Consider the following 27,567-nt stretch of genomic DNA (forward strand, 5'->3'; position numbering starts at 1 on the left):
ATCATTCTGCTACACACAAGAAACACAGCATCTATGGTGATTGAGAGTTTTTATGGGTATAGTAGATTAGATTGGCATCTGCGGGTTTCCTTTTCCTTTTCCATTCCCTCTCCCTCCTCTCCCTCCTCTCCCTCCTCTCCCTCCTCTCCCTCCTCTCCCTCCTCTCCCTCCTCTTCCTCTCCTTTTCCCTCTTCCTCTCCCTCTCTCTCTTTTCTTTTTTCTTTTTAGCAGTTGGAAGATATCTGCCCAGGACATTCTAGCTTTTAGAATCTGTGTTGAGAGGTTGGGTGTAATTCTAACAGGCCTGCCTTTGTTATGTTACCTGGTAATAATGGTAAACATTAAAAGGGTTGGAAAAAAGTTTTTTTTCAAGTAAATCGACCCAAGAAGCAAGCTTGAGTAGCCATTCTAGTATTTAATAAAGTAGGTATTCAACCAAATTTGATAAAAAAGACAGTCTACTAATTAGCTTCTGTGATTAATGTAAAAAAACTCTTTATTACTAAAAAATTAAAGTAAAAATTTATTTTGTTTATTTAATTTGGCATGTATGAGTGTTTTGCCTGTATGTATGTATGTATGTATGTATGTATGTACACTGCCTACATGTCTGATGCCTGCAAGAGGTCAGAATAGGTTATTGGATGCTCTGGAAATGAGAGCCAGCATATGGATGCTGAAAACTGAACCTGAATTCTCTGAACAAGCAACTAGTACTCTTATCAATTAACCATCTGTCCACCCTCGATAACAACAATTTAACATTTTTTTTTGTATTACTGTAATCTGTCCTGCCTGTAACACTACCACTTATATAATACTGTTGCTCCTAATTTGGGAGCAGAAGTTGTGTAAATTCCACAGACTTTTATAACAAGTGTTTAAATTAAGTACGCTAGTGTATGATCCTTTATTTTTTCCTTTGCGATAATGGAGAACTGTGATTTGAAACAGAGAAATACCAGCAAACCATTAAGCTAAAGGAGAAAAGACAATTATGTTTCCATGAATAAAAAAAGCAAAGACTCAGAAACATGTCCCATTGAATTGTTCTGGTGTCAATATCCAATTATATTTAGTCATAAGTGTTGTGGGTGGAGTCATCAAGTATCTTTCCTTCTTAATTATTCCCAGATGGAAGAGTACCTGTGGCCTCACCTTTTGAAGCAATGAGCTGCTGACAGGACCCACATGTTACTGATCAGGGCACCTCCACAGTGGTGGACATTATTGAGCTGTAGACTGACTTGCCAGGGCCAGTCACCAGGCTCAGCTTGCATGCCTCCAATGATTCTCTCTTCTGACAGTGTTATAAGGTCTGGACGTGCTCCACATTCTAGCAACAACAACATCATTATCATCAACAACAACATAAAGGTATTAACATGTTGGCAAGCTAGTGCCTGTTTCCATTTAGAAAATTCCTGTGGAGATTCTCTATCATACAACTGTATTTAAATATCTTAAGAAACCTACAAACATTTTAATGCCAGAGGTGAAATGGGTTGAGGTGGGTTCGTTTGCTCAGTTCTTCTCAACCCAAAATCTTACAATAGTTTTTCTAATGCTTAGTTTAATATTTATCAGTAATACTGGAGGTATATCACAAATAGTAATTTCTATTGCTATTGGCAATAGGCTGCTAACCCTAAGCACTAGTGTTCTTACAAATTTCCCAATATAAGAGGTTTAACTAGATGTCCATTAAAAACACGCATGGCTGTGGGTTCCTTTCTAGCCTTCTCCAAATACATTCCTTAGTAATTATTTTATTACAATTTTATTCAAAATAATTATAGATTAAACACAGAACTGAATTGAAAAATATCGTGGAGTGGAGTCTCACTAAAAAACCTCTTAAGTATCTAAAATAAATCAGAAATCCAAGTACCTGAAACTAACTTCTAAGTACATTCGGCTGGTCTGAGAAGTAAAGTTCACATTTCTAGCAATTCTATGCCTGTCCTCCTAGCCTGATAATATATCTGGGGTGACCTTGGCACAGAATGACTTTCCCTTCAGGTTCTAGGCCTCCAACTGACAAGACATATCTATAATTTATTACCTTATGATTAACCCAAACCCACAACAAAGCAAGCCATTTTGCTGGTCTGCAAAAGCTATATGAATTTTGTCATCAAATGTAATTTACACATTTTCAGAAACATTGCTTTAGAACCCCAGGAGCAAAGCTTCCCAGCCAAGAAAACTGGCAGGAGCTTGATGTTGAATGCTAAGTGGCCTGCCCTTCACTACACTTCCCTTCTTTTTTTTCTAGAAGGAGGAAGAACTGCTTAAACATTGATCCATCAACCCATGAATAATTTAATAAATATTTACAAAAATTCTAAAAACTTACCTTGAGTCAAAACATTTTCTGTATCCTGGTCAGTGAGTGCTACCATTAAGAAAGAAAAGGTGAGAACAAAATCAACAAAACAGAAGCTGAAAATCATTTCACCTGGCTCTCATGAAGCTCAGCGCTGAGACTACCAGAGGTGTGGTCACTGGGAGGGTTTCCTGAAATTCAGATTCCCAGGCTCCACCTCAAGATTTTGGAAATAACCTCTGAGTCATGTGCCCTAGAAATCTCTCTTTACAACTTCATCCCAGTGTGTTGTTGTACTCAAACTGATGAAGTTTTGTGCTTACATGCTTCATGAAATACTTAGCAGACTTCTCTGCTCCAAAAGTCACTTATTTCTCTTGGCAAAAGAAGGTTTAGGCAGTCATTAGGGTACAGTGTGATATGTGATAGAAAAAGCCAGTTGTTCATTTTTCAAATTCACCCATGAGTAGACATTGGTATATGTGTTTATTACTTTAGTATTGCTATATATTGCATTGTTTTTTCAAGAAGGAACAAAAACAAAGGGTCTTTTAACACATCATTTACAGATGGATGTTAACCAAAATATTCAAATGAAAAGTTACATGGAGAAAAGGCTAACAATACCAAGAGGGTGATCCATGCCATCATGAAGGATGTAACATTGGCACTATTTAAAACTCTAAGGAATGGTTCTTGAAGATAAGAAGGGAAAGGACACTCTAGGTTGAAAGTAAAATAACATTTGTGTTCCCCGATGTCAGATGTGTGTTATGAAATAGTCAGTAGCAGGGTCGTTGGGAGTTGCCTGAAAAGCCAACACCAGTACCACTTAGTGGCAGTCTGTGTAATCCTACATCCCGATCTGCATTCACAACAGCTTTCTAAGGCAGGTCTAATAGTCCTCTCAACCTTCGAATGAACATGCTTTGCCAAAAACATGGTACTTCTATTTCCTCCTTAGTGAGAACACCATATCTATAGGCAGTTAGGAATGGGTGAAAAATCTTCCTTCTCTCATTCTCATTCCTTCGAATGACTTCATCCACTTTGCTGCTCCCTACTCTGGTCGTTTGACATTTGTACAGTTATAATATCTTCAAACTGACCTCCACATTGTTATTTTATAGGACCAATACTTTTAAGAACTATGTCAGATTATATTCTGCCAGACTTAAAATTTTCATTGGGCACTCTTCCGATTTTCAATAAAATGCAACCAAACTTCCTAAGACAGGTTTTCATGGTCTCTAAGACTGGTTATGCAAAATCATTTCCAGCTAGAAGTTTCGTAAGGTTTGTGTGCTTCATTTGCTTTTGTCAGCATCAGTAGGGCCAAGTTACCCTGTTGGAAGCAGGAAAAATAAATAAGCAAAACCAACCGATTGCTTTACTTCCTTCTTTGAACAAGAAACACTTGAGTTGGCTCTGGACCCTAATGGAAGCAGCAAAGTTACCTATAGGATATCCATCAGCTTCTTGTTCCATAGTTCTTTCAAAGCATTGTGATTATTGGAGAACTCGCTTTTTCCACATTTCTCTCTTTTTCAGGCCAAGTTCCGTCTATCCATGTCTTAGGATGTGCAGATCTTTTTCACGTCTCCCAGTCCATCTCTTTTCCAGTCTCTTTCATTCTGGATCCCTATAGCAGTCACTATCTTTACACTGGGTAGGCTTGATCTAATGAATCCTTTCTCTTGGCTCCTTTTTTTTTTCATGTTTTGAAAAATAACCCAGGGCCTTATACATGCTAAAGAAGTGCACTCAACTGGCTCTGTATATCTACTCCTGATTGTCAAGTCCATTATCTTACACTTAGAATTTTTCCTTCTTTCCTTCTTTCCTTCCTTCTTTCCTTCCTTCCTTCCTTCCTTCCTTCCTTCCTTCCTTCCTTCCTTCCTTCCTTCCTTCCTTCCTTCCTTCCTTCTTTCCTTCCTTCCTTCCTCCCTTTCTTCCTTCTTCCTTCTGGGAGGTAGAAACTGCTGTTGATTTTCAAAATTTCTCTGCACACTGCCAAATAAATAGCCAATACCCAAGAAGTTCTTTGGAAGCAACCCTTAATGTGTAGAAGAGGTGACGTTTTGTTACTTAGACCTGGTTTATGGGTGATTAAAGTCAGAAACAGGGAAACCATTGAAGCAGTGTCTAGGGCAGTAGTTCTCAACTGTCTTAATGCTGTGACCCTTTTCCCTACTTTTTGGGGTCATAATGTAATTATCTGTGTTCTCTGATGATCTTAGGTGACTCCTGTGAAAGGAGCATTGGAATTCCACAGGAATCTCTGCCCACAGGCTGAGAACATCTGGTCTAGGAGTAGTTTACTGAGTTAAGCATTAACTCTTTAGTTGGAAGGGTAGAAGAGAATTCAAGAAAGGAAATAGAGGCATTCAGAGAACTTTGAAGACAGATCTTTGTTGGTCTAATGCAGTGATTATTTATCATTAAGTAAGCCTCTAACACTTTAACAAGTAGTACTGTTGTAATAGGTATATACTAGACCAGGGATGGAGCTATGAAAACCCTTCTGATCTTGAGCTCAATGTAAAGTCATGACTTCTGAGAGTAAGCAGTGCAGGCAGAACCAAAGAGATGTCTGTTATTACGTAGTTCCTTTATTTCAGTCATGTAACAATTATTTATTGATTATTACATATCAGATTCTGGGTGATAGGAAATAGTGTCAACAAAACTGATCTGTTAATTACCATTGCTGTTATGGAAAACAGTCTGGAGATTTTTAAGAAAGAAAGACTAAATTTATGGCTACCATATGATCCAGCTATCTTCTGCCGAGTAAATATCTAAAGGAATCAAAATCAGTTGTCAAAGTGATACCTGCACGTTTTTCATAATAAGTTTTATAGAATTAAAATATTAAAGAGGCTTTTTCACATTTTCCTTAAGTAGATTGGAGACATCAGTGAGGAATTATGATTCTCACTTTTATGAAGATCAAGTGAAGCCTTAAGTTCTTTTTTGATTTCAACCTCTGAAGCTACTGGAACAGCCTTAAAGAACTACCTAATCAATTTCAGAAAGAAAATAATCGAGCTTTCTTTGTCATGCCCTCTCATTCTATACAAGACTCAAAACAGAATAGAAAAGACATGTTAGAACAGATTAAAGTATATTGCCCTGATGTGCACATTAAGAAGCAGATCCCTTCCCACATTGAAATTACTACATCTAAGAAGAAAGTCATATCTTTAAAACAATTATAACTAGCAAAAAGTAAAAAAGAGTTCTTTCATGTTCTATATTAGAGAGCTATCTATTATATTTAGAAGTGTAATGCACTTTTGAAAGTTCAATTACAAAGAATGAGGTATCATTTTATTAATATGTGAATTTGAATGAGTGAAGTTGAAAGATGTATTAAAATTAAAAGGCATTAAAACATGGTACTTACATGTTATCTCATTCGAAGGGGCTATTTCCAAGTTTCCAGAGCTGCTGAGTCTTTGTAGCACAGATTGTATTCTGGTTTTCATTGCTTTTCTGTTGTTACGTTTACTAGATCTAAATTTCATGACAACATCCGCGACCACACCACTCCCTTCTTTTCTGAAGTCATTAGAAACAGATCCTTTTGGGTAATTTTGTACTGTTTATATACTCTTCTTGATTAAACTATTTTAAAGGAATACATGAGAGAACATATATGCATAATAGTGCACACACAATGGTATATTACAATGCTATCTTTCAAATTTGCTTTTAATGAAACTCACTGCAATCCCCATACAGTACATATAGCTGGGTTTGAAGTCAGAAAGCTACCACCAGGTGACTTTTTGTAAACTGTTTAAGTTTCTTAATACAGTGTGTCCAAAATTCTTAGTGTTTTAAATGTTTTTTCATGAAGATTATATGCGTAAATTAATGTAGGACTTTTGGAAAGAATGCACAGAAAACACTAAAGTGCACTATAACTAATATTAGCCTCAAACTGAGAAAATACTTACTGTCTTAAACAAACTTAAAAACTGATGAAGCTCCAAATTTGTGTGAGTTAGAGCATCAAGTTAATTTTTCATTACATAGACCCATTCATCCGACCATGAAAAGAACTTTGTAGTCACATATTATTTATTTATTTATTTCTTGATTGACCACTGAAACACATTCCTCACAAAGAACTTGATATCAAAATCTAGATAAATTCTACTTTATTTCATGTCAATAATTTTAGTTACATAATGGATGCCCAAAATGCATGGAAAACACTAAAGTGCACTATAACTAATATTAGCCTACTTTTTTTGGTGCTGACACTGTACTAAACAGAAGTACCCTGTTCTTGGATAAACAGAAGCCTAAATCCAACATTCCTCAGGAATTTTGTAAGGTAGGTTTGTGCTTACCAGGAAAACCACTACCTCCTTTATCTACCCCAAAGGTCAACTATCTTGGGCAAGGCCATCTACTTCTCAGTTAATCCAAACAACTTATATCAGCTCAAACATTCCCATCCCACTGACTACCAAATAAAATTGGATTGCTTTCCTGACAGGTTCCTGTACTTTGTCTCCCAGACACATTTGACAGTTTGATCTTATTCGCCCAAACCTTTCCTTCTAACCACAGAGTGGTCCAGTTTGGTGGTTTCATTGTGCCCTTGGTTACAAATAATTAACATCATGAGCCAACTCCTCCATTTGGTGTAGGCCTTGTGTGCTGTCTGGCATGAATATCAACTTGACCCAAGCTATAGTCACCTAAGAAGAGGGAATCTTGATTAAGAAAATACCTCCATAAGATGAGGCTTTAGACAAGCCTATAGAATATTTTCTTAATGAGTGATTAATGGTAGAGGGCCCAGCCTATTGTAGATCATGCCATCTTGGCTGGGGGTCTGGGACTCTATAAGAAGGCAGACGAGCAAGCAATGAAAGACAAGTCAGTATGCAGTATCTTTCCATGTCCTCTGTATCAGCTCCTGTCTCCAGGTTCCTGCCTGTTTGAGTTCCTGTCCTGTTCAATGTTGAACAGTGATGTGGAAGCACAAGCCAGATCAACTCTTTCCTTCCCAGGCAGCTTTTGACTATTGTGTTTCTAGGACAGTTTCTCGTTTCTCGTTTCTCGTTTCTCGTTTCTCGTTTCTCGTTTCTCGTTTCTCTTCTCTTCTCTTCTCTTCTCTTCTCTTCTCTTCTCTTCTCTTCTCTTCTCTTCTCTTCTCTTCTCTTCTCTTCTCTTCTTTCTCTCTCTCTCTCTTTCTTTCTTTCTTTCTTTCTTTCTTTCTTTCTTTCTTTCTTTCTTTCTTTCTTCCTTCCTTCCTTCCTTCCTTCCTTTCTTCCTTTCTTCCTTCCTTTCTTCCTTTCTTTATTTTGGAAAAGTCCAATAGGACTTTTGTCTTGATGTTTCTCATACACTTCTTGGTTTCCTCCTTCCAACTCAACTGCCAGTTCAAATGGTAGACTTACTATCTGTCCCAGGAACTAATTTAGTACTTTTATGAACATGTGCAAAACATTTTATGATGCCTGGTACTACTCTAAGTTTAATTAATTAGCAGTGGTGAAATTTCACTGTGGTCACTCTGATGGCGCATCAGACACTGAACAATTAAAACTTACATGATGTTAAATCTAAGCAATTTTGAAATATTGTACAAATATTAGATAAATGGTACAAATTCTATTTCAGATTCAAAACTGAGCCTGCATGATAGTGAGGAAAGATTCTAGTGGTAAAAAACAATCTATTAAGTTATATATGCTAGCTTGTTCAGTAGACTTCCACTTAACAAATATATAACAACTGGAGGTGAGGTCTTTGATGGGTACAAAATAAGAGTTAGCATCGATATTTCAAACAACTGAATTCCAGTGTAAACAGGAATTAAGGAGGAAAAACCCTACTCATCATAAAGAAAAGTTTATCTCTTTCCAAGGCTCAATTATGAATGGGATAAAAAGCTTTTTTTTCCATTTAACTTGAGCCTGGCTTTATGATATTTGCATTTGTGTTGATACTAGCAATTTATTCTCAGAATCTTTAAGGTATTCTCAAGCTAAAACAAAAAGGAAAAAGAAAGAACCCCTTGAAATGCTCTGCATAGTATATTTGAAGTGATTAATATACAAGAAGAAATTGTAAATATAAGAAAATATAAAATTTAATTCCCATAAAAAACAGATAAGCAGGGTGTTGTGGTTCATGCCTGTAATCACAATATTCTGAAGGGTGAGGCAGGAGAATTGAATTAGCTTGAGGCCATCCTGGGCTTTAATGTAAGACCTTATCTCAACAAAGCAAAGAAAGAGCAAACAGACTAACAAAAGACCAGGTAAAGCTTTGTGAATAGAAAGCATTCTCACTGAAGTAATAACTTTACTACTTATTTACAAAGTATATATATACATATATATTGCTGCAGACCCTCTGGGTCCCGTGCCTGTGTAAAACGGTTCTCTAGAGTAGATGGGCAAAGATTAGGATGTGACAGACAGACAAACACACAAGAGAGGTGTTGAATCTGAATGTAATCTTTTGGTTGAGCTTACACTAATTATATTACAGCGAATATCATAAATTGTAAAACATAACAGATATGGTACATTGAAGTTTCCCAGGTGCAAAGGGAGTGACTGCAAAGTTTACGCTAGGGATCAGCATCCCTCCAGATGTAAGAGGAGTGACTACAAAAGGACTATGTTTATCTTAGAGATTAGCACCTGCTCAGGGTCAGCCTGAGTTTCGCACTTTAGAGTTAATTGGGCTAGAGGGGTATTAACTATTGCCTGGCCTCAGGAATAAAGTAGTGTCAAGGACTTAGGCCTTGTTAATACTTATCTATGTCTGGAGAATTCCCATTTATCAGTATAGTTACTTAATTTGCTGTTGGCACGGAATATAGTCTGTAATAAGAATTTCTATCTCAGTGAGAATTCCAGTCTCTTTTTGTAGATAGGTGAAATAATGACTAGTACTTAATTGGTTATTGAATAGGTTAAACTCCTTGTTGCTATCTGGAATCTAAGAACACTGGGAAAAGGCTTTAGCTATGCTAGAATACAATCTTAAAAGGCATTTACTATAAGGTAATGCTTAATAGAGTGCACGTGAATCTATACATAAGACTAACGGTGAGTGGAGGATTGATATTATGATTTATAAAAATTAGGGGAGAAGAATGTCATACTTCAGGAAGAGAGTTCCCTTTGAAACCCATTGCTTCATTGGTCAGTTTCCCAGCTTTCGCTATGTCAAACTGACTCAACCAAAGTACGTGACAAGGTTTGTTATTTTCAAAGTTCATCTTTTTTTTTTTTTTTTTTTGGTTTTTCGAGACAAGGTTTCTCTGTATAGCTCTGGCTGTCCTGGAACTCACTTTGTAGACCAGGCTGGCCTCGAACTCAGAAATCCGCCTGCCTTTGCCTCCTGAGTGCTGGGATTAAAGGCGTGTGCCACCACACCTGGCTCAAAGTTCATCTTTATTGTTTCCTCATTTCTGCTCAAATATCATTTCATCATAGAAGGTTTCTTAATCTCATAGGATCTTCAGTCCCGTATTGGTTCTTTACCTCTGTGAAACATTTCATCTGACCCACGTCTGTGGTTTTTTGTTGTTCCTTATCATCTGACCTCCCTCCTGGGAATACATTCCCCACCAAAACTGAAACCCAGTTTTGTCCTTTGTGTCTATACTTAGAATGGAATTGAGTGTCTGACACATGGTGAGCATGTCTGAAACAGTCATTTAACCGATGAGAACTGTGGGTGAAAGAGGCAATAGTGTTGGCGGTGAGTGGGGTACAATTGAGATTTAAACCACAATGTTAGGTTTTGATTTCTTGAGAAAAGGTAATAAAATGTTGAATTTGATGAATAGGAATGGTTGATATAGGCATTGAATAACTATTTTATGTACTTTACTAAAATATCTTAGGGGAAGTAGCAGTGAAGTTCCATCTGAGATTTTAAACACAAATAAGAAATGACTAAGTGAGGTGCATTAGGCATGTTGCTTATTACCTATGTTCTGATGGCTTAATATTTTGGGACATTTCATTCTTGGAGAATACCACTCCTAGGGGTAGCAAAATTTGTGATGGTAGAAAACCATTTAGCATGGTTTTCAAATAAAAACACACCATCCAGAGTCCTTACCTCCAAGTAACTCCTGTCTTTGGCATTTAAACTTGAAACTGCTATTTGCCACCTTAATAATCCTGTACTAGGTACAAGGCAACTGGGGTAGAGCCCTTTACCTTTAGCCTTGAATGCTCTGGAATTCTTAAAATTAGGAAGAAAAATTTCATTACATTTTGATATACATGTTCTTAATAAATATGTCTGTATAAGATATACATCTACTATGTTTGCATATATAACTTGTGTATGTTTGTATCAGGACCCATTTATAGATATGTACCTATAAATCTATTGCATTTTAAAATGTCTCTTATTTAAAATGCAAATATTTCTATTTATGTGTTTATTTATATAATAAACAACTAAACATGAATATTTATAAGTAAATAAATGTAAACATAATACATCAAACTTCTCATATATAATAATGCCAAATTATTTACATTAGAATTATTTTAATTAAGAGAATAGTATGTTTGGATTTTTCCTTCAAACAATGTTTGTGTTTGAGATATTCAGTGAAGAAGGATGCATTTGGAGACTGTTACAGTCTAATATTGAAAAGGATGGTTGCATTACATTAAAAGTTATGGAGTTGCTGGGCAGTGGTGGCACACGCATTTAATCATAGCATTCTGAAGGCAGAGGCAGGTGGATTTCTGGGTCTGAGGCCAGCCTGGTCAACAGAGTAAGTTCCAGGACAGCTAGGGCTACACAGAGAAACCCTGTCTCAGAAAAAAAAGTTATGGAGTTGAGAGATATTTCAGTAGTCGAAGCTGAAGACTAGGCAACTGGGTATGTGGACCTGAGAGAGAGTCAAGATTTGAAGAAGACTCCAAGATTTCTTTCATAAGCACCTGGTTGATGGTGATGCCAACACTGAGACAGACAGTGCTCTTTGGATGAACGCACTTGATTGAGATGATTAGACAGGTACAGATCTATGTATATTAATGCTGTCTAAAAATATCATTACATTTGTTCATATCTGTGGATGAAAAAATACAGTTGTATCATGTCTGAGATACAAGTTCATGATGAATCAACAGATAATCAACAGAGGACCTGAAGTCAGTGAAAGGAGTGACTGAACTGTGATACGTGGCTCACAGTGTACACTCATGTTTAACATGTGAGGAACACACTAGAGATATCTAAGGAAAGAGAGAAGATATCTAGGTAGATAGCAGGAAAATCATGACTATCTAAGAGCCAGAGGATGATATTTCAGCAACAATCCAACAGTGCTAATTGGTGCTCAGAGGTCCAAGAGTAGAAGTAAAATGTTTTCCCTGGATTTCATGATCTGGACGCTGTTGATGAAATTGGCAAGAACACCTCATAATTTGGAGTGTGGCCAGATGTTAAACAATAGTGGATTTGTGGCAAGTGAGAAATTAACGAAAGGAAAAGAAAGGCTTTTCCCTTCTATTCCTCCAATGTTGGCTTAAAACTCTGAGGGTTAACAGCTAGTATAAACACAAGGCGCCCAAAGGAATGCATATTGAGCAGGTAGAAATGTATCCTGTACTCTTCCCATAGTTTCTTCCCCATCCTCTAATTCCTCAATAAAACTCAATTTAATCACCATTTTGCCTCTTTTTTTTGTGACGTTAACAATGCTTGAGAATAAATTCATAATATCTTTGCATATTAATGAAATTTCACATTGTCATTTGAAGACTTGAGCAACGTGAGCACTGAAGACAATTCTGGAACGATTACTCAGTGTGACTGTTCTCATTGGAAAAGCCTGTTTTATCACACCACATGGATAACACATAGTAACCAAGGCATGAGTAGCAGATTCCCACAAAGTCTGCATCCAGCCACTCCTGTTATTAGTCCATGACAGACTTGTCATGGAGTTTGCTACATTATCTTCCTTTTATTATGACATTCTTGGAAGCCAAAAACTTACTTTTAGTGTTGGCACGTTGTACTGATCTTGGATGAATACATCCCAAGTATTGTGCAATTTCAGGAGACACAGTTTATACAGACTGCACTATGATATCTAGTGGATTTACACAGTAACATGGCCCCATACTGTGCCCTTCATTATCAGCTTTTCCCATACCCTGTCTTCTTTCTCCCACTAAGAATGAAGTGATATGGTTATTTATATCAATATCAGAATAAATACAGCATCTTACCTTGTCTTTTAAGCTGCTTCATTTTCCCATTATTTTCATAGTATTAGAACAATTACATGAACATGTCACTTAACAGCCACAGTGCAAACAGAAATCAAATATTCTAAATTGCATCTTTGTACATATAGTTTTTGGTAAGGTATCACTTACCTTAGTTTGACAACATGTGTCCTGATAAACTCACTTTTTAGATTTGATCCTCGAAATTCATCAGTAATCTGTAGAAAGAGAATGGGAAAATAATCCCACGGTAATTGCAGGCTCTTCTTTCCATTTTAATGTCTGTGACATGGCGGCTTATGTGATGAAAAGTAGAAATCTATCAGCTGAGGTCAGCTTCGTTTTGTCACAGATAGCATAGGACCTATATAGGCAGATGGTGTAAACTTCTGATGCAGTTTCTATTTTGTATGTATTAAGCACAGATGATCTGGAGAGGGCATGCCTTTAGTATTCATGATATATGATTTAGTAGCTATGAGTTAGGTAGTTGGGAATCACACTCAAGTCACTAGGGAAATTCTATCTTACAACTTCTGATATGTGTATGGTACACAGTGACTGTGTTTTAAATAAATGAAATCAAAATCAGGGTAAAGTTAATTAGAATGATTAGTGATGAAATATCTGAAGGGGTGGAAGAAGCAATATACTTCATCAGAGTTCCCCTGCAGTGCAGGGTCAGGTACACTGTGTTTTTAAAATAGAGAATAGATTGCTTTCACTTATAACATGAGGCTGTGCCCCTGTGTATGTCAACACAAGAATATAGAAATGAGGAATTAGGCACATGTTGAAAATTATATTATTCTAGGATTTGAAGCCAGTTTTTTCAGAACTATGTTTATTAGATGCTTGGGTTATAACTGATCAAGTTTTCAGACTATTCAAATGAATTCATTTTTATATTCATTTGGTTTTACAACCTGTTTTATTGATATTTTATCACATTGGGAAAAATCAAGTAAACAATGAAGAAGAAAGGATTTTGTGTTTTCCTCATGATTGACAGTTCTAACAATCTTTTCATATTAAAGAATACTCTAGAATCCTCACCAGTCATATTTATGATTTTAAAGAACTAATATGAATTATATGTCATTTAAGTAAATTCCAACAAATATAAGTGGTCATCATTATACATAACATTTTAGTAGGTCATTTAAAAGCACTACAAATAGAATTAAAGTATAATTCTCACATTTTTGCATTTTAAACAGAAACATTAGTTGACATTAGTTGACAGCTGCACTGCTTTCTGTTATCTGTGAGGTTAGTAATAGAGATGCTGTTTTCTTTACTGTCTATTATCATATTGTCCTACTTTCTTGAAATTCAAAGATTCAGAAAGCTCAACGTTCAAGGAAGAAAGGAAATGAGGTATGTGGGCACACATCTATCTTCTCTAACACTGGTCTGTATGTGCACTGCACATATGTGCATGCACGAATGTGTGTATGTGTGTGCATGCACGTATTGTTTCTCTTTTCTGAAGAGGAAACGTAGAGGAAATGTAGTTGGGCAAGAGGAGAGGTGAGGTTGAGGTTGGGAGGGGTAGAGGGAGGGAAATTGTTATCCAGATGTTTTGTATGAGAGAAGAATCTCATTTGTTTTCAATAAAAGGACAAAAAACACAATAAAAACATTAAAGAGACAAGTATTAACATACCATAGCCTCGATTCTTTCACTCAAGGTTCTGTATTCGTGTGTAGCTGGTGAGTTTAAAGCCTCAGTGTATTCAACGTTTAGGATTTGAAAGCTGCTATGATAAAAGTAAGCTTTCTTGTCTGGAGAGGAAAGGAAAACATGATTACTCTAATGTTACAACAGAGATTAATTTTTATTTTGTACAGTATCATGAGAAGTTATACAATTAAAATAGTATTCCTTAAAAGAAAGAAAAATCTATATGTAATATACATATAATGTAGTTATTTTCTTTTGGGTTTTCAAAAGATTGATAAAGCTAAGATTGTTAAGGTGAAAGAAATCAGACTCGTATATTGGTATCTCCAAAGTTATACAGAAATATTATAATTTTTATTAGCAGTATATCTAAATAATCTTGATTTATTCATTCAGTAGTCATTAATAGATATTTATAATAGATTATTGTTCATAAATTAGCAAGAAGAAATTTATTAATAAATTAAATAGTTTTGTATATTAAAAGTTCAAAGCACCACCCTCCCCCAAAAACAACCAAGCAAAACCTTAAAATGGTCATTGAAAAGATATATATGTATATATGACCATCTATTTAGAGAAGAATTCTAAATAATATTAACTCATGTTCAGAAACAGATATAGACAGAAGAGGAAGACTACATTTTTAACCTGAGAGCATATTTAACTATTTAACCTGAAAAGTACTTACCAAAAGCTAAAAAGTGAATTAGTAGACCTGCCATCATGGCCAGGAGGCCTACCGTTATTATGACAACGAAAGCTACTGCAAAGGGAGTGAAGAATCTTGATGGTGATAGCATTGGTCTTGGCCTGAAACAGGAATAAAACAAAGGAGCATCACTCAGTTCACTTGGCAATGAGTACTTTCCATGCCTCTGACTGTGTTTGAATCTCATAGCTTGTCTATGGATTTGATTACAGAAGCACATTCCTAGAAATTAACCTGAACCAACCCCCACCAGGATGTTCTTCCTATTTTTTCTTTCAGAGTTTTTCCATAGAACTTATGGCTTTTAAAATTTGTTTGGTAGAATTATAAGAACATAAGAAAATTACTTTATATTTTCCTACCAGTTTGTGTAATTTTGGGTTTTTGTCTGACCTTTTGAGAGAGGGTTTTACTATATACCTCTAGCTGGCCTGGAACTATCTGTGTAGACAAAACTGGCCTGACTCATGGGAATCCACCTGTTACTGCTTCCTCAATACTCGTATTAAGCATCTGCAGCACAATACCCATCCCATGATGGGATACTCTTAAGAGTGACCACAAAAGATTCTGCCATACCGCAAGGCCTTCCAAGACCCCAAATTTGGCTCTCTCACAGCAACCCATCTTAACTCGGGGCCATTACCAAGGATATGGTGAGGAGAGACCACCCTGAATGTATGAAAGAAGAGAAAGAAGCCAGGGGTGGTATTGAGGATTATAACAATAACTTCCCTCAAGATGTTATTTCACATTAATACAGATGATAGTATGGGTCTCGAAAGTACCAAGAGCTGCAGTGGTTTTAAACTTTCCTAATGTATGACATGTTTCTCATGTGTGGTGACCCAACCATTGTTTTCGTTGGTACTTCATACCTCCTATTTTGCTACTCTTATGAAAAGTAATTTAAACATCAGATATGCAAGATATCTGAAATGCAACCCATGTGTAAAGGTTCAGCCTATATAGGGGTTGGACCCCACAGGTTGGGAGAACCCCTGGATTAGAGCTTTTCCAATAAGAGATGATGCATGTGACATTTTTTTTTATGACTTCATTAAGTGCAGTGTAGGCCAAACAATTTGTATTAATAAACAATATTATATTACAGTGGGCATATCATTTAGAACAATCTAATTCACTGTTTTCTTTCCACCAGGACAGACACTGCAGTGGCCATTCCCATGGGAAGGTTACCAGGGCAACTCCTTGTTTGGGTCATCATGTTATCATTTACCTGAAGAAATGAGCATAGCAGTGCCTATCTCACAAGGCTATTGGAAGGTGAAATGGGGTTATGTAAATGAGGTTAAGGTGATAAAAGTGTTTCTAGTTAAGCAGGCTGATCTGTTAATTCTTTTAGAATAGATATCTTTCATGCTGGTGTTTCTGACAACACTCTAGAAGGTCAGGCATACTTAGGGGTTTTGTAAATATTTATGGTATTTATAAATATCTTTTGCACATGCAAACTCCTGGCTATGTTCCATATTTTGAAACCTAACAGAACTAGGAATCAGGTACATTTAGAAAGATTTTAATCTGACTTTCATCATTTTCTATTTGCTTTTGGACATTCTGAGGGGGGAAAGGACTAAGGTGATCATTGGTTCCTTAACTTTAATGACAGGGTTGCTTGAATTATGTCCAGCTCACAGACTCATAAGTGGAGCCCTTCCACCTGTTGCAATAGATTCTTTATACATTACGGGCTGTGGATGGGATCAGTGACAATTTAGATGAAAGTTGGAGGTGAATGCAGATTTGCTAACTTGCATTTTTATTGGCTAGGTACACTATACATTAAAAATATGGCTCTGATCAGACCTATCTTTTAATAAAAATGCATTGAAATATGTGTACTAGGAAGGGCATTACCCAAGAATAAATTTTTAAAAAAGATAAAAGACATAACCTTACCTTTCTAATCTCTTGTACTTTATCTGTTTGTTTTTGTTTTTTTTCTTTTTCTTTTTTCTTTTTTGTTTTTACTGTACTGGTAAAAACTGGCTCTCGTGCAAACTTTATATACCTCAATACAGGGGAATACCACGGCCAAGAAGTGGGAGTGGGTGGGTAAGGAAGTGTGTGTGGGGGGAGGATATGGGGGACTTTTGGGATAGCATTGGAAAAGTAAATGAAGAAAATACCTAATTAAAAAAACAATGAAAAAAACTGGCTCTCTTAGTCTAACTATGAAAGAAAACTGGAATTTTGATATTCCCTATCTCTTTGAGTATCAGTGGATTCACTTGTCACCTCCAGGATTGTTGTGCCAGGTATATCCGGCCACAGGCCACAGTATCTAAGCTTTGTGAGCTCAGGAAATATTAGTTCCTACTGGTAGGAAGATATAGAGGTGGGAACCAGGGTAAAACCCAGTTTCCAGTGCACCAGTCTTCTGCAGAATAACTATGGACAGACTGTATTTCTATAACAAAATCTAGTGTGGAATAAGAGGAAATCAAAAACAGGGAGCAAGTTAAAGGCCAACAAAGCCTGAATGTTATAAACCAAAGGTTAGGTATAGCCGAGAACCATTAGGGACCATTTATTGAGATATATATATATATATCAATAATCAATAGTGTTTGGTTTATGCTATACCTCTGGGCTATCTAATCTAGTCTCTGGTTCATGGTTACATGAGCAGTATTTGATGTGGGTCCCTTATCATGGAGTGGACCTTAGATAAAATCATTTTTTGGCTTCTCCCACACTTTTTGTTCCACTATTGCCTTAGCATATTTTGCATGAAGGACAGACTGTAGGTCAAATCTTTTGTGGCTACGTTGGTACCCATACCAACATGTGTGTGTGTGTGTGTGTGTGTGTGTGTGTGTGTAAAGCAGCTGTCCATTTAGTATTTTGATGGGATTTCTGAATGTGAGAACAAGTGGGTCTCTTTCCCTTGTCCCTGCTCTTGTGCTCTTTTCATCCCATTGCATTGCTGTGTCCAACTTTCACATGATGGTTTTTGTTTCGTCTTATTTTTATTTTTTTGATTTTGTTGTCATGTTTGGTTGTTCTTTTCTAATGAGAGTTAGAAAGGGAGTGGATCCTGAGGAGAGGGGAGGTGAGGAGGTTCTGAGAGTGAAGTAGAGGTAGAGAAAACTATAAACAGGATATATTGTATGAGAAGAAAATAGAAGCTGGAAATGACCCAGATGTCCCATATCAGAAGAATGGATACAGAAAAGGTACACACAATGGAATACTACTCAGCTACTAAGAACGAGGACATCATGAATTTTTCAGGTAAATGGATAGAACTAGAAAATATCATCCTGAGTGAGGCAACTCAGACCCAAACATACTTGCATGGTATATACTCACTAATAAGTGGATATTAGCCAAAAAAAGCACAGACTATCTAGGATAAAATTCACAGAACTCAAAAAGGTTAACAAACTGAAGATCCCAAGTGAGGATGTCTCAATCCCACTTGGGAGGGAGAAGAAAGCAATCACAGGAGATGAAAGGGAGGGAGGGACCTGGGTGGGAAAGGGGACAGGGAGAGGAAGGGGGGACATGATCAGGTATTGGGTGGAGGGAACAGGACTCAAGTCCTGAGGGCCAGCAGAAAGAATGGAAACAGGCATCTTCGGGAGGTAGGAGATGGGGGAGCCCTCTAGGTACCAGAGACCAGGGAGGTGAGAGACTCTCAGGACTCAAAAGGACTTTAGATGAAATGCCCTACAGTGGGGAGAGGGAACTTGTAGAGCCCATCTCCAGTAGAAAGACAGGGCATCAAGTGAGGGATGGGGTTGCCATCCTACAGTCAAAACTCTGACCCATAATTATTCCTGTCTGAAAGAACTGCAGGGATGGAAATGTAGAAGAACCTGAGGAAAAGAAGGTCCAGTGACAAGCCCAAAGTGGGATCCAGCTCAAGGGTAGGCTCCGAGGCCTGACACTATTACTGAGGCTATGGAGTGCTCACAAAAAGGGGCCTATCAATGACTGCCCTCTGAAAGACCCAACAAGCAGCTGAAAGAGTCAGATGCAGATATTTGTACCCAACCAATGGACAGAAGCTGCTGATTTCTGTGGTTGAATTAGATAAAAGCTGGAAGAAGCTGAGGAGGAGGGTGACCCAGTAGGAAGGAGGACCAGCAGTCTCAATTAACCTGGATCCCCGAGATCTTTCAGATCTCTGCACTGGTCCACCAACCAGGCAGCATACACCAGCTGATATGGGGCCCCCAACACATGCACAGCAGAGGACTGCTGGGTTTGGATTCAGTCAGAGAAGATGCACCTAACCCTCACCAGTCTGGAGGGCCCAATGAGTGGGGAGGTCTGGTGGTGTGTGGGGGTGGGGACATCCTTTTGTAAATGCGGGGAGGAGGTATGGGATGTGGAACAGGCACAGGGTAGACCTGGAGGGGGATAAAATCTGGACTGTAAAAAAAGATTTAATAAAAAAAAATTTAAAAGAAAGAAGAAAAAAGAATAAAGTAAAATTACAAAAAAGGAAAATAAAATAAAACAAAAAAACAAGTCGGAATCAGCACATGCTTTGGTTTGGATGAGTCTTGTCTCCCATGAGAATGACTTTGAGCCAACTTTGCCTTTAGTTTCCTGAAAACATCTTAAAACTGTGAGACTGGGAAGCACCATGAGACATATGACTCAAGAAACAAAGGGTGTGGAGCCTAAATTACCTTAATCTCTCAAGCGATGGTTACATAAGAATTGATTGTTCCACCCAGTAGAAAGAGCTAGGAAGTCTCTGCCCTGTAACTCACAGGTAAATCTCTGCACGCTGCTGATTACAAAGTTCATGGTAATTCTAGTTGAATTGTAAGCCTTGTAAATATATAGAAAGTTTTGCAATGTTTGCAAACATTTGTTTGAATTTTTACATGTGATGTAGTTGATGTAAGAAAAATAGTTTACTATTTTCAGATTCAGATTCTTGACCAGCAAGACTTTCAGTACTTTCATTAAAACAAAAACAAGTTATTTGTTGTAAATATGGTTACCTAGCTCTTTCTTCACTCTCCAGCAGCCTTTTTTTTTTTTTTTTTTTTTTACAGCCTTATTGTGAAAGCCTCCATCAGACACAACACATGTGGGCTGCTGACTCTCAGCAATGGTCTCGTGAACTCTCTAACAGAGTCCATTCTGATTAAAGGGAAAGTGAAGCTCGAAAGTAAATCCGTTTTGGTCAGGAATGACAGAACTGGAAATGGGAAGCAGGGCGATTTCAGTGAAAGAACACACACTTCTTCAGGTGTATGTCCTAAATTACCACACACTTCAGAGGGCAGAAGAGCACTGGGTTCCCTGTCTCTCTTGATCTTGCTTTGGGAAAAATGAGATTAATCAAATCTATTGATTGTCTTCTCAAATGTCTAAAATCTTGTCTTATATGTAGTATGTATGCATGCTATTACACAGGAAGTATGTGATACAGGAATTGATTTAATTTGAATTTGAAAATATCTTAGTATATTTAGATGGGAATATTAACTTCTGACATTGGTACATAGACATGCCTGATATTTAGCTATAGATAAATAAAAATTTGATAATAAATTCATATTATCTACAGTAGCTGAAGACCTTAGTGGCAGGGTACTTATTAGCTCAGATATACATAATGTTGTGAATACTGAACTTTTTGAGAATTTTCTGTCCATTTTAAAAGTCAGTTATGATGTTAACAATGGTTTGAGTCACAGTTCTTTTCTGACATGTAGTCTTTGCACATGATCCCATTCATGTTATAGTTTTAGCAAGCAACCAGTAGAACATTCATTAGATATCTCCTTGGCCTATAGCTCTCTGAGTATTCTGAACCATTGCTTACAGGTGTTCACTGAATAGCTTATAGATGCTCTACAAACACCTAAACCAACAGCTTATAGTCCCTGTCCCCAGCACATACAATTTCTCATGTTGATGAACATTACATACATTAGGCACTGAGGAGTTAGCTTCACTTCTTCCCTCAAGGATATGTCTCAATTACAAGACAAATACAAGAGATAACCAGTCAACTACTCTTCTACTACATAAGTTGTTTGTTTATTTTTTGTATATCTCTATCTTAATTCTGATTTGACAATTGCTTCATTAATGATACTTCAAATACCTTTTAGCTGGTCTTCTTGATTTTATAACTAATCAGCTTAATTCAACTTGAATAACTCAATTCAAATGATTTGGTGAAAGTTTGTAATGTTCTAGTGATTGTGTTAACTGCTAGGGGCCCAGTAAATAAAACCAAATGAATGCTATTGTTTTCTTAAAATTCTTATAGTGAAATCTTAACCTCCAAGCTGATATGGCATCATGTGACAATTGATGGTGGTGGGTAGGTTATGAGGAGAGTAAACTCATTGATGTCCTGATACAGGAGACTACATGGATTTCTCATGTGTATATTAAGGCTATGGTGAAAAAGTGGGTATTCTTAACTAAGAAAGCAGGCCAACAGACACAAATACTTCAATCTGTGCAGACCTCCCAGCCTCCAGACTGTGAGAAATAAAATTCTGTCATTTCTAAGTTTCCTATTATATGTCTCACTTTTAAATCGGCCTTCGTGGAAGATGATCCAGCCTTGGTGATGGGGCCAAGAGTGGCAGATATGATGAAGATAAATAGGTAAAAACAAAGGATAAAGTAAAGAAGTGGGAAATGGATCTGTATGAGGCACTGAAAAGTTAGAGAAGCCAGAAAAGGCCTAACAAAAGCGGCATTTGAATAAACATGAAAAAAGTTGTAAAGTAGACATAAAGGCAAGAGAATAATGATCTAGGCAGAGAGAATGGGAGGCCATGAACCAGAGTACCCCTTGGTGTATTTGAGAAACAGCCTGGAGGGAGGATTAGTGAGACTAATGACCATGTGGGTTGGGAGGCTGAAGGAAGGGGGAAGACAGTGTAAGGAAACAGATTCAATGACACTGGCAGGGAAAGTCATGGCAGAGACAGTAATTTGGAGCAGGGCATGTAAAGGTCCTCATTTGAGTGAGGCAAGTATTTGAGGTTTGGAGCACAGGAAGAGCATCAGATTCTTTGTTTTAGTAGGCTCTTCTTGTTGCTGTTATAGGAGTGGTAGGTCTGAGATGGAGTGGGAGAGAATGTAGGAGGTTATCCAGCATTCAAGGTAAAAGACAATGGTGTCTTAGATAAGATGGTGAGTAGCCAGGGACTGATCAGTCTGGGCATCTCTTAAATTTTGAGTGTAGAGAATTTGGGGATGACTTCTTTTGAAAGGTCAAGTTTAAGTTGCATATAGAATTTTTATTAATTTCCAATCAACTCCTGAAAATACTTCTTTTTTTCCCCAATTTTTTATTAGGTATTTTCCTCATTTACATTTCAAATGCTATCCTGAAAGTCCTCTATACCCTCCCCCCACCCTGCTCCCCTACCCACCTATTCTCTCTTCTTGGCCCTGGTGTTCCCCTGTACTGGGCATATAAAGTTTGCAAGACCAAGGGGCCTCTCTTCCCAATGATGGCCAACTAGGCCATCTTCTGCTACATATGTAGCTAGAGACACGAGCTCTGGGGATACTGGTTAGTTCATATTGTTGTTCCACCTATAGGGTTGCAGACCCCTTTAGCTCCTTAGGTACTTTATCTAGCTCCTCCATTGGGGGCCCCGTGTTCCACCCAATAGATGACTGTGAGCATCCCCTTGTATTTGCCAGGCACTGGCATAGTCTCACAAGAGACAGCTATATCAGAGTGTTTTCAGCAAAATCTTGCTGGTACATGCACAGAAAATACTTCTAGGGATTTTTTTTTTAAAACAGAAAAATCTCTCTTTTCCTTCCCTTGTATGGAATCTACTTTTCTTTTGCATTTGAACTTTTCCTGTGACATTTATGATACATGGTGATCACCCTGGCCATTTCATCTTCTGTGCTGTCCCGACTTGCCCGAGTCGCTTTAGCCAGGCTCAGTATCTGTGCATGACCTTGAAAAATGTTTGTGGTTTAGTTGCTTGGCTAAGTTATCTTATCCTTAAGATATTTCATGCATCACTCTTCCTCAGTGGGTAGTTTCTTCTCCCCCACTGCTCCTTGATCTCATAAGGCTTGCTACATGTTTTGTTTTTGTTTTCCCCCTACTCTCTTTTACAAGTTCATATGTTAAACAAGGGGATTGCTACACATTTCCACTTACAGGTTACTCTCTTGGGAAAGGCATCACTGAATCTTCTTACTTACTCTTTGTCTTTTTACCAGTAGAAGACTATGGAATTTACACTGGCATTATTAATGGAAAAAAATCAACAAATGACTCTACAAAGAAAATTTTCAATGTAATTTTACAATAGTTTGTAGTAGTTTGGAGGCACTTTTAAAAATTAAAGTGCACATTGTGCATCCTAGTTTTGAATGTCGATGTATACAAATATAAATCAGAGCACAATCTCTACCAGCTAGTAAATGCTTGCCATGTGCATGTGCTGTCCCAGGCTTTCCTACCTCATCTCACTTAATCCTCATAAAAATATGTGCTGTATGGACGAGGAAACAGCAGCTGAGGGATTAAGTTACTGAGCCAGTAAGTGACAGAGCTGTCATCTGAATCCAGGTTTGGCAAGTTCAGTCTGCCAAGATCTACATCAGATGGGAGGAGAATGTCTGCTAATTATATGTTTGGTTAACACTCATCAAACTTGCTACCTCTATTGTTGACATTAAAAAAAATAGGAAATCCAAACATAATACACAGGTCTTCTCTTATAGAATATGCAGATGATGTATGTTTCTATTACATGTTGGAGTTTTGAAGAAGTATGTTCAAATGAAGTCATTTTAGTTCAGTCTTTACTCCAGGCAGATTGTTGCCACAAGGCAGGCAGTGGGAACTATTTATTTATTTATTTTATGTTAAGGAATGCTTTGTTTGATCAAAGTCTCATTTGGAAGCCCCATACTTTAAAACAGATCAAAATGGAAAATCATTCTTTTTATCATTTGTGAAAATTGGGGTCTCCCATTTGCTGCTTGAATTGTTGAACTCTTTCATTTGTTTTTTTTGTTCATTTTGTTTTGCTTTGTTTCCCTTGATAAACTTAAGTACACATAGAATACCTCATAAAAAGAAAGAAGACAGCATTCCTTGGCATTGTGTAACCTGATGGCAGCCAGCCCCAGAGTCATGGCTTGTTGAATGTCTTTGCTTCATAGAGAGTTCTCAGTTCATATGGAAGAGAAGACTTCTATACTTGAATGAAAAATCTGTATCACTCTGCTAAAAATTTCTTATTTTCTTTTAATGGTTTGGATTCTCATTTCTTCTGATCTTGCCTTGCATTTACATACATTTCTTTTTCTTAGTGATGTCAACCACTCTATACAACTTAAAAATATAAAGAAGTGGGAGAGCCTACATGTTTTCACGAGAACCAGAAAAATACAACTCTTTTTAAAGGGGTGCCCTTTAGGTTTTACGTGGCTCCTCTCAGAGGCAGCTTAGCAGAGAGTGCTGGCTTTACCTTAGATCCAAGTCTTCTGCTGGAAAGCTACACAACTTGTACACTGTTCTGCACAGCTATAGATAGCAAAGCAGAAACAAAGCGTCCTTCAGACTGCTGCTTGGAGGATTAACATTCTCATACAGATGCAATGCAAGCAGAAGACTATCATGTAATGTGTTTGTGTGCATGCCCGTGTGTGTGTGTGTGTGTGTGTGTGTGTGTGTGTGTGTGAAGAAATGTGGGAGAGTGTTAAGACAGGGGAGCAGAGCAAATGATAGTTCATGAATACCTGTTGCCAGCAAGCCTTTCCGTGCAAGTTCTGTTGCTTCCTGGGCTGGTTATTTTGGCTTTGTGGAGTTCAGTTTGTGATCACAATAGACAAGTTGCTTTATTTCTGGGAGGGAAAATGGATGTCTTTCATTTGATGTACATGCTATATTTTCTAGGTGGTTCTGTTTTTTAAATTAATTATTTTCATATTCTGGAAGTCCTTTGACATGCTTCTTCATACTATAATGTCTCTATTATTTTCATTATATAATTGAAATGTGTTCCAAGATGCTTCACAACATTAAGAAAATATTTTCACTACATCCTATTTTAAAAAGTGTGTGTGTGTATAACTGATGTATATATGTAGGTGCACAGACCCATGAGCATACACATGGATAGGAGTTCTTCAGGTCTTTCCCTCTATCGATTGAGTCTATCATTGAACTTGAAGCTCACCATTTTTACTAGGCTTGCTAGTAAATTCCTGGGATCCACTTATCTCTGCTCTCTCCAGCATTGAGGCTACAGGCCCTTGTATTTATGCTTGACTTTAATTGGGTATTAGCAGTTTGAACCCAGGTTCTCTTGTTTTTACAGCAAGCCCTTTCCCACAGAGCTTTCTCCTTAGCTCTGAATTCTTTCAAAGGATATACCTTAGTCTTGTAGAATAATTATTAAATACGACAATATTATAGACTGTGTTCATCACAGAGAGTCTAGGCTGAAAAGTTCTTGGGACAGGAAGTATCTTTTATGCCTTATTGTCTTAGAGGTAGGGCTTAAGCTTTGAAAAATAGTATGAATAGCCAAATTCAGCTACAATAAAAATACAGACTCTAGTATATACATTTCTAGATGAAAGCGGTCAGTAATATGTACAAACACTTCTCAGTTCTAGTAGTATGTATGTAAAAAACTTAGGCAGTCATGAATTAACATTTAAAAACACAATAACATGATCTTATTTTATACACAGGACTAGAGATTTAGTGATGTATGATCCAGAGTAAGTGAAACTTTACTATGTCTTACAAATAGAAATGAAGAAGCTATGAATTTTGGTCTCAACTTTTTACTAGCAAATGCTAACTCTCAATATAATAACTTATAGCAATGAATGAAAATAAACTAAATGTTCATGCTCAGTGCTCAGGTATGTGGTTATTTAAACAGTGGATTGAAGAACCACACCTACTTTATGAAGCCATCAGTCAGTAAAGGATTAATTAGCTCATGCACTTAGGGCAAGGTATAATGAGCTTGCAATCAAAGGTTTAATTTTTGGATAGATTTTTTTCCCTATTAGTTCTTAGCTATAGGCTGGACAGTTATTCTTATTTGCTTTTTCAAATAGGTGTCACTTTTGTAGTAACTCCTTTTCTCTACTACAAAAAGAGAGGGAAAGAAAAAGAAAAGGAAAGGAATGTGGAACTGAATGAGATGGGCTGGGAACAAAGCTACATCACCTATGGTCCACACTGATCTCTCCACTGATGATGTCATGCTGGACACATATTTTCTTGCTTTATTTTGCATATTTTAATACATTCTCGGTTTTTTAAAATGAAATTGCTGATGCAATTCTGTTTATCAGACATGTAGGAAAACTCTAGGTATTTGCTTGAAAATCTTTTTCCTTCTTAATTCTTAGTTCCCTAGACAGTCACTATCCAGAATGATGGCACAACCCTATCCACTGGAAATGGTGGAAGTCACAAAGCCATCACAGCTGCATTGGAATTTCGGCAAAGCTGAGCTGAATGCCACTGTCACTGTTATTCTGTGTCTCACTTTTAGATTTTGGTCTCTGTGTGTTGCATTCTTGGGGGCTTTCTGAATTATGATTCATTTTATGTGTATTCCTGAGAAAATTATGTATGAGTCTTTTTAGGAAAGTCATAAATTAATATTCCTTCTGCATTCAGGGAAATAATTTTATCTAACCCTATTTGGAAGACTTTTTTTATATCTTGAAGACTGTGATGAGACTAGAAATTACTAGATGAGCCATGACTCCAAAAATCTTCTCGAGGTATCCTCTACCCCTAAGCAAACAGTATAATTGGTACCTGACAGAGATAATTGACAAACTCTGACTGGTCAGGAGAATTTGTAACAGATTCAAGACTTATTTTTACAATATGCTTAGAGATTTCTGAAAATGTAGTTTAAAGATAGGGGATTGTACAGGGTATACTTCTGGAGGACTAGAACTCAGTAAATAAGATAGATTGACTGAAATAAGCTTTTCCTACTTTGTAATGTAGATGCTGAAAGGCTAGTAAAAGGAGTTAGGTATTAGTGTTTGCTGTTCTTAAGACTAGTTCAGATATTTACTGCTTGTCTGGAGTGCTTTAAAACCTTAAATACTGACAGTCTAAAAGCAGGCTGTCATACAATAAATGTGTTTGCTATGGTGGAGACATTCTTTAGACTCTTTGAATTGATGTTAGAGGGCTAAAATTAAAAATAAAATCTGTTTTTTTTTGTTTTGTTTTGTTTTGTTTTGTTTTTTGTTTTGGTTTTTCAAGACAGGGTTTCTCTGTGTAGCCCTAGCTGTCTTGGAACTCACTCTGTAGACCAGGCTGGCCTCGAACTCAGAAATCCACCTGCCTCTGCCTCCTGAGTGCTAGGATTAAAGGCGTGTACCAACACGACCGGCTTTTTTTGTATTTTTTTTTTTTATCCTGCCCCAAACTGAATAAATAGCATCGGTGTCCCCACACAGGCTGGGGACATAGGCAATTGAGCTTCATGCCTCATGAGGGCCTGTCTCAGGTGCGGGCTTCCAGAGACATTACAGACTGCTCCACCTTTGCTCTCCTCCCTGCCATACTCCTCTCCCAACCTGGCCCCAG

The 27,567-nt window shown here is 37.3% G+C and overlaps 1 protein-coding gene across 1 annotated transcript in view; it reads right to left on the reverse strand.

Moving 5' to 3' along the window:
- The window catches only part of LOC110295227 (transmembrane protease serine 11D), a 64,503-nt gene that overhangs the window by 16,299 nt on the left and 20,637 nt on the right, over positions 1-27,567 (reverse strand). The window contains exons 2-7 of the mRNA XM_021163708.2: positions 14,961-15,082; positions 14,252-14,370; positions 12,733-12,800; positions 5,739-5,893; positions 2,360-2,398; positions 1,159-1,336 (exon numbers count right to left, since the gene is read on the reverse strand). Coding sequence (XP_021019367.1) covers positions 1,159-1,336; positions 2,360-2,398; positions 5,739-5,893; positions 12,733-12,800; positions 14,252-14,370; positions 14,961-15,082 — 681 coding nt within the window. The remainder of the gene's footprint in view (positions 1-1,158; positions 1,337-2,359; positions 2,399-5,738; positions 5,894-12,732; positions 12,801-14,251; positions 14,371-14,960; positions 15,083-27,567) is intronic.

Source organism: Mus caroli, unplaced genomic scaffold (genome assembly GCF_978045245.1).
Source record: "Mus caroli unplaced genomic scaffold, Mus_caroli_1 scaffold_4, whole genome shotgun sequence".
NCBI lineage: Eukaryota > Metazoa > Chordata > Mammalia > Rodentia > Muridae > Mus > Mus caroli.